The following is an 8,260-nucleotide window of genomic DNA, read 5'->3' as shown; positions in this document are numbered from 1 at the left end:
GAGATGAGATGTGGGAGACAAGATTGAACTTGCCGAGGAAGGCGTCGAAGAAACGGCGCCACTCGTCATAGTTGGGATTGGCGAGTTCGAGGACGACAGGAACATGGGATTTTATGTTAACGGTTTGAAGGACGGCGACAGGAGGAGGAGGGACGGCGGAAATGGCGCCGGTGTAGGACAGGTCGTCGGAGTGGGAGGAGGAGTCGCCGTCGGAGCTGTCGGCATCGAAGAGAGGATTGAGGTCCATGAGGAGGGAGGAAGAAACGGAGGCAGCGGAGATGGGAAGGCGCCGGCGAGCTGGCCGCGGTGGGGGCGGCGAGCGGTTTGATCAGGGATGAACCTGGTCAGCTGATACCATGTAGAAAGATGGAATTTGGCCAATCGACCATTCCATTGATCTGTCTTTGGTTTATATATGTTACAACATGCGTTGCTCATTTGGCAACCGCTAGTTACATCGTGGGCGAGTGGATGCCCGCGCCATGCGCGTGGCCATCGTGTTCCGTCTTCGGTCAGCAGCGACGGTCGGCGTGGCGACTCTGGCAGTGTCCCTCAACACTTTTCACACCCCCGTATGCAACTATATATGCATGCTTAGAAGTGGAGGATGCCTGCATCCTTGTAGTATTTTACAGTGTCCTTGAACGTTTCCTCTGCCGGCCTGTACGTCCACCCCAGCGCCTGCAGCTTCTTCGATGTGAACATCCTTTCGTCTTGCACTTTAACGAAGCTGCAAAATCATCATATATATAATTAATTGAAGTCATCACTAGCTTGAATCAACTAACTAGCTGATATGTTGGATTAATTTATGAATTGGAAGCTTACTTCTTAGGGTAGCTGAGGTTGGGATAGAACTTCTTAATGATGTCAAGGATCTCAGTCACGCTCATCGGATACGACCTGCAGATGTAGCGCCCGGACGCCTCCGGCGTCTCGTACACCCGGACGAGAGCCTCGGCGACGTCGCGGACGTCCACGACATTCTTCATCTTGTCTTCGACGGTGTCGTGGTCGCCTGGGCAGTGCACGTATCATGCATTTGTGATATATATATCTATGCGCGAGCGCGAACCAGAGATGCATGCATTTTACCTTTGAGGTAGTCGATGAGGATCAAGCTGCTCTTGTTCACGGTGGACTGCAGCAGGGGTCCGAGACACCACGACGGGCAGACGCTCACCACGTCAAGCCCGGTTTCCTCGGCGTACGCGAAGGCAGCGCGTTCGGCTAGCGTCTTGGACAGAAAATACCAGCCCTGCTAGCGCATCCATCCATGCATTTCATAATTTATTATGAAAGATTGATCAATTGAACAAGGCTTAAGTAATTAATATAGGCTTTGTGCGGTGCAATATATACAATGCAATGCACCTACCTTAATGATTCTGCAGAAGTCCTCGTCGGACCACCACTCCTCGTCCAGGTCGACGCCGTTGGGGCACTTGGGGTTCACGGCGATGGCCGTCACCGACGAGACCACCACGACGCGGCGGACGTTAGCATCGTGGCAGGCCCTGAGCACGTTGCGCGTGCCGTCCACCGCAGGGGCCACCACCTCCAGCTCTGGGTCTGCGGGCTTGGACGTCGGGACGGGGCTGGCAACGTGGAAGACGCCGTCGCACCCGGTCACGGCAGCCGCGACGCTGGCGTAGTCCAGCATGTCCGCCTTGTACAGCCGCAGCCGCTCCACGGCGCCGTCCAGCGCCATCAGGTGCGCGTGCTTCGGGTCGCCTGCAAGCAATATATATCAGTAATGTTCTAGCTAAGGCCCTGTTTGGTTGGGCTTTTGGCCCCAAAAGTCAAAAGTCCAATCAAAGAGGCTGCTTTTGGAGGGTGCTTTTTCAGAAGCAGCTGCTTTTCCGTAGTTCATTTTTGAAAGCTGGGTTGACCCTGCTTTTGGCTTTTGGCTTTCTGCTTTTCGAAATTGGTGGAATAAAAAGCTCTTCCATAGTTGTTTCAAGAAAGATAAAGATAAAAGGTATATTTTATACTTGTTTAACCAAACAGCTTTCAGCTTTTCTACAGCTCACAGCCCACAGCAGCTTTTCCACAGCTCACAGCCCACAGCAGCTTTTTTCCACAGCCACAGCTCAACCAAACAGGGCCTAAGCTAGCTAGCCAACTTGCACGTACGGCAAGCAAGCTACTCCTATCATAGCATCTTACTATTACTAATTAGAGGTCCTAACGGAGGCTCCACATTAATTCTCATCAGATGCGTTAATAAAAAAGATAAATACTAGAAATTCTCATGTTAATCAAAAACATCCGGCCATCAAATCTAAATATTCTAGCCATCCATAACCATTGGATCTATTTTGTTTTATAAAAAATTACCCACAATGCCATTATAGATTAATATCTCATTTTTATGAAAAACCCCTTAATCCTCCGGAGGAAAACATTCACAATTATTTACTAAAAAAATGATGTACCACGTCCAACAATTAGTTACTTACTAATAACTAATGAAATATTGTACCACGTCCACGTCGGTCAGTTAATCTATTAATAAGCCAACAAATTAAAAAAAAGCCTGAGCTCCGGGAGACAATCTACGAAGGCTAACACTTTTTTTTTTTTTAAAAGCCTGAGCTCCTGCAGGTTCTATCTAGACGGATTCAGATAACAAGTCATTTCGTATTTCGATTCTACTGTATGGTGGACACAAATTGGCCAGTAACAAAATGCATCTCTTTTTGCCCTTCCAATTCAACTTTTATTTATTTGTTATTAGGCCGTGCTCATGCATACATAAACGTGCAATGGCCCATTAAACAAATGCAATGATTCCTTCCAATCTTATCGACAATATAATTTTACCTTAATAGCTTTCACGTTAACTCGCATGAGAAGCACTAGGTAGGAAAAAATAAATCCTACAAATTATCATAATAACTAGAAATATTTAGCCTTATATGTAGCAAACTCTAACCATCATTGTTAATAAAAGCTATGTAATATATTATATTTTATAATAAAAAGTATGAACATATGCCATTATAAAACATAAACAAATGACCCTCTAAATTTACATTGAAATTATACTCCTTTGCCATTATGAAGTATAATTCAAAATAAGCACTAAATTTATATCTAAATTACCTGCATTTGTCCTTGTGAAGAAAATTCAGAGGCCGCTAAGTTTGCATTCAATTACCCACATATGTCATAAACAAAGGAATAAAAAGTAAAACTTTTGATTTATATCTAAATTATCCACCTTTGCGGTTTAAAAAACAAATAAAAATATCTATATATCTACATGCAAAGACTAATATAAGTTATTATGACAAATAAATTGATAATCACTATAGAAATAATTTTATTATAGTTTAACTAAAACATTATGTTGTATCAACACAGGTAGTCTACTTTAAAGAAATAAAGAAAGAAACACAAAATTACGTGCAAATACTAATATAAGTTATTATGACAATTAAATTATTAACCATTGTTGTTTAAATCATTTTACTATATATTACGTAGAATATATGCTTTGACGATACGGGTAATTTAATTTATAAATAATAGTATTACACAACAATTAAATTCTCTGATATAATAATTTTAACATTTTAGTTGTTGCAGTGCAATTGTAATGACCTTTTATAGACTTAACATTTTCTTTGTAGTGCAATTGTACCGACTTTTTATGTCAATATAGTAGATAACAATTTAGCCTAGAATCTACACTTTTTCAAATAAAATAAAAGATATATGTTATGGTAATACATTAACATCAGGCCAACCGATCCTAAAAAACAAATATATCTATCGTGAGACATGCAATTAATAAACGCTACTCTGAATCTCGCAAAAGTCTCTAAAACATACTCCTATAGACCAAAAAATATTTGTCCAACCTATATCTATAACTAACTAATCTATCTTACTGATTTGGTCAAAAAAATCTGGTAACAAATCTATCGGATGATGGTGGAATCAAATTAGAATAAGGCCCTATTTGGAACTTTGGATCCTATGGTCTAAAGTTTAGCAGCTAAACTTTAGACCATTTTAGCTCTCGAGGCTCCAAACAAGAAGTCTAAAGTGTTATCTAAAGCTTAGCCGATCTCACAAAAAGGTTAAACTACACAAGTGAGCTAAGTGGTAAAAAGTTTTAGTCATTAACTTTAGCCAACTAAAGTTTAGAACATTGGATCCAAATAGTGCCTTATATATACGGTCTACAAGCAAACACCATAAAGGCTTGAATGACATATCAACGCACAACGCTGTCACACGTGACCTTCAAAAGCAGAAACTACAATGATGCTGCCAAGATCAACAAGGTAATCTCCCCATGCTCCTCCTTTCTTCTACATGAAACTTTTTCATTAATACTAGTTTGATTAATATATCAATCCAATTATTGTCTCATTACACATCTATTGATCATACATAGCACAAAACTACACCATAAAACATGATGCCAACCTAAGAAGTCATCTATAAGATGATTATGAAAGAAGTGGCACAACCTCTTATCAGGATGGAAACATAATCATGTTACCATGTCCTTTTCAACAGCGCAATAAATACATATCAAATAATTCGAAAGATGTAATGGCAGTATGTCAAGGAGGTAAGAGCAATGACTTAATTATGTCGATGACAGCTATTCACGAGCCAAAGATCAGAAACCAACAAATGGCAAACCAAACATCTATGATATGGACTTCCACATTAACCTCAAAAATTTCATTAGACAAATCAAAGAAAGACTACAATTTATGAAAACAATTGAAGGTACATATCTCAATATTCAAGACTCAATCATGTTATTAACTTTTATTTGCAGGTCCACAAATAAACTAACATTTTAATATTGTTATCCACACAATTCAATTCCTAAAGAGGGACATCCAACATGTCCATATACTGCACGGAGTCAACCACTGGGACACAAAAAAAGGAAAAGAAAACGCCAAGCATTGGAATCAAACAAATGTTACATCATTAGTTGTGCCACGATGATCCCTCTCAGACATGCCAATGCCAACTCTATACACATGTGTAACTTTGAATTCAAATAAAAGTTAGTTATATGAAGAAATTTTTATTAGCTAATATATATTAAATAGGGTTTTCTATTGCTTATCAAAAGTTAACCCGTGCAGAGCACGGGTTGATGGACTAGTGTATATATATATATATATCGTGGCCGCCGGCCGGTGGTCTAGCTTACTCGGGTCGCGCACGGTGCCGTGGACGACGTAGCTGCCGCTGCAGAGGAGGCGCTGCACCAGCCACGAGGCGATGAAGCCTCCAGCGCCCGTCACGCAAACCGTCGTCGTCGTCTCGCCTTCGCATGCCACCATCTTGTCGTGCCTTTCACTGGCAGGTACGGTCTTCAGTGCACGGTGTCTGCCATCTTTTATAGCATTCGCGCCATAATAGGGCGCCAACACGGTCATTTCCCATCGGAGGTTTTTTTTTTTGACGAGTTGTTGGCACTACAAAATTGTATTCCGGCCGGCTCACCTATACGAGATCCATTCATCACGTACTGCTCCAGCTTTCTCATGAGTTGGGACCACCACAAAATTGAATTCTGAATTACGTGCCGGCCTCCTGGTTTTATATTAGATTTACACTCCTATCCTTCTATTCCTACACCACTTGTCCTGCCTGCCGCCGAGCAAGAGCAGTTGCCACTTGGCCTCGTCGCCCTACTTTATATACATAAATCAAAGTCCAAGTGGAATATGCCAAATATATAGTTCTATGTAGCTTCCCATCATGTTGCCCTGCAGTGTTCTCTTCTGGAGAAGGTTCATTCACCGTCCCTTATGTCAGCCACCCTTATGTCAGCGCAATAGTTCGTAATTAGAGGTCGGCCCATTCTATTTTTTTTGCAGGTGCTAGGTCAGTCGATTAAACAATCTTATATCTGATGGCCGAGGGAAAAAAAGACAAAACCAACCTTATGTCAGCCACCCGAGAAATAAAAGAAAAAAATACAAGACATTGTAGTTATATATTATTTCACTATTTCCACCAAACTGGAGAAGTTTTACCAAACGTTTTCTAACTAGAGAAACTAGTCCATCAACCCGTGCTTTCGCACGGGACAGAGTTTTAGAGCACATAATTATTGGTTAATGTTTAATATACCTCTAACTAATAAAAATACTAAAATTAATTGCATGTTTTTAGACTTGGTTAATTTTCTAACACAAACTATGATAATGCCTTTATCGATTCGTGATAAATGTTTCAATTACTAAACATTAGCTTAAACTATGGCCTCTTTTTTGTGGCCCATATTAAATTCTGATGCATGAATCTAAATTAAATTATAAATATTAAATTGCACCTTTTCTATTTGTTCATTTTCCAACACAATAGACTCAACTGATACAATGTTTTCTCTATCTCTAGTTGTGATAGATGTATAAGTTACTAATCTATATGTTTTTTCCATCTATACCCATTGCTTTTTTCTATTTTCATGTCACCTCTGTGTAACTTGAATATGAATTTCGTTGAAACATTAACTTCAAAAAGAAAAGCTTAAACTATAGTGGCTCTTATTGCAGCCCATATCTTTTGATGCCACAAATCTAAAATTTTGATTTTAATATTTAATCTTATTAATTATGACATATTTTTTATTCTCAAGCTAGTTAAAATTCTCATTGTATGTATATTAACTCGTCTTTTGTACTTTTGAAAATAAGAATTTTAGGTCATAAATTGCACTATTAACTTTTTCAATGACATAAAGGGTCATTTAAAACGTGCCCGACATCACTCAAAATCAATGGTAGAGCTTGAAGTATGATCTAGAATGGTGCTAACCTAGAGAGAATATTTAGGTCATATAATAATTGTTTACTCTAAAGTAATTCCAATGGTCAGGAAGATATAGTCACATATGGTCTGCACTACCCCGCTTCTCAAGATGCATTTAAATTTAGTTATCAAGAAATTATATGTGCAGTGATGGTTATACTACCAATATAGATAACATTTTAGTTAAAATGAACACCTTCCATTCCAAGTTATAAAGTTATTCAGACTTTTCTAGGTAAGCTTTTGCTATACATTTAGATCTACATTGTGTCTAGATATATAGTTTCATTATGTATCTAGAGAAGTAAAAAATATTTATAATTTGGAATGGAGGCAGTAACATATCTAAAGTAAAAATGTATATTAATTATTTGTTAGTAATATGGTTTCAAATAATTGTTAGTACCATTAGTATGAGTTGTTAAAAATATTTTTTAGGGTTGGTAAAATTAGAACATATATATTTATCGCTCAAGCATGCATGTGTACTTGATATGTACGATGCCATAATATGTATACTTACAACAATAAAATTTGAATATATTAATATTAATAGAATTGGGTAACATAGAAAGATGTGGTTTATAGTAATTTACATATTTGTTGTAACAGAAGCTGATTACTTAGATGTAGATTTGAGGGGATCTTTTAGTCTTCTAGATAATGAAAAAAGTGGTAATTTAGATTCATATTTAAGTGGTTATGATAGATTATCTATCTAATAGTAGGTCGGAAATTACCATTATATTTAGGTTCACTTTAGATCATGTTTTTAGTAGTGTGTAATTTGCATTGAGATTCATGGGGTTCTTTAACTGTTTTACACAATCACAGAGGTTAGTCATTATTAGAAAATAGCATAGATCCTAATGGCTATGATTATGAATTGTATTAGAGTCTACCAATCTGATGGCCTTACTTTTTTTGTGAGAAGAATTTTATGATATGTATTTAGTTGAAATCTAAATGAGGTTATATAAGTTCTTGTCACATCTTTCTATAAATCATAAATCAATATTTTAGCTTTTAACATTTAATCTAGTTGTTGCAATGTTTAACCACATTTTAAGTGAAATCTCTAATGCTTATTGTATCTTTTGCTCAAAATTTTCTTTTAATTTATTTAACAAAAGATGTTAGGTCCTAGGCTACCTTCTTAGTTATTACAATGGTCTACATTGTCAATTTAGCTTGCATTGCGGCACTCCAGATGTTGAATTTGTTATATCATTTTTTTTATATTTGTAGTTGTATTTTTTATATATAGAGCCTCCAATTAAATTATGAATATTGATTTGATATAATGTTTAAGTGAAGAAGCAAAAACTTATTTAAAATAACAACCTACGAATTTTATTGTCACGGTGTCTACCGTCTTTTATAGCATTCGCGCCATAATAGGGTGCCAACACTGTCATTTCCGATCGGAGTTTTTTTTTGACGAGTTGTTGGCCCT

The 8,260-nt window shown here is 37.8% G+C and overlaps 1 protein-coding gene across 1 annotated transcript; it reads right to left on the bottom strand.

Moving 5' to 3' along the window:
* Window positions 1-507: 507 nt before the first annotated feature.
* LOC136485149 (cinnamoyl-CoA reductase 1-like) lies at window positions 508-5,327 on the bottom strand. Its single transcript, XM_066482091.1, has 5 exons — window positions 5,195-5,327; window positions 1,379-1,734; window positions 1,096-1,258; window positions 829-1,018; window positions 508-730 (listed from the first exon to the last, which is right to left on the bottom strand). The coding sequence occupies exons 1-5, from the start codon at window positions 5,325-5,327 to the stop codon at window positions 595-597; spliced, it is 978 nt and encodes a 325-aa protein (XP_066338188.1). The 3' UTR covers window positions 508-594.
* Between the last annotated feature and the right edge of the window lie 2,933 nt (window positions 5,328-8,260).

This window comes from Miscanthus floridulus, chromosome 10 (genome assembly GCF_019320115.1).
Source record: "Miscanthus floridulus cultivar M001 chromosome 10, ASM1932011v1, whole genome shotgun sequence".
NCBI lineage: Eukaryota > Viridiplantae > Streptophyta > Magnoliopsida > Poales > Poaceae > Miscanthus > Miscanthus floridulus.
This window is presented reverse-complemented; position numbering and strand designations above follow the sequence as displayed.

Coding starts and splice junctions, on each gene's coding strand:
- LOC136485149 (XM_066482091.1), bottom strand. CDS start 5,327: ATGGTGGCATGCGAAGGCGAGACGACGACGACGGTTTGCGTGACGGGC. Junction 1,735..5,194: donor CGGCACCGTGCGCGACCCGA/GTAAGCTAGACC, acceptor TATTGCTTGCAG/GCGACCCGAAGCACGCGCAC. Junction 731..828: donor AACCTCAGCTACCCTAAGAA/GTAAGCTTCCAA, acceptor ATGATTTTGCAG/CTTCGTTAAAGTGCAAGACG.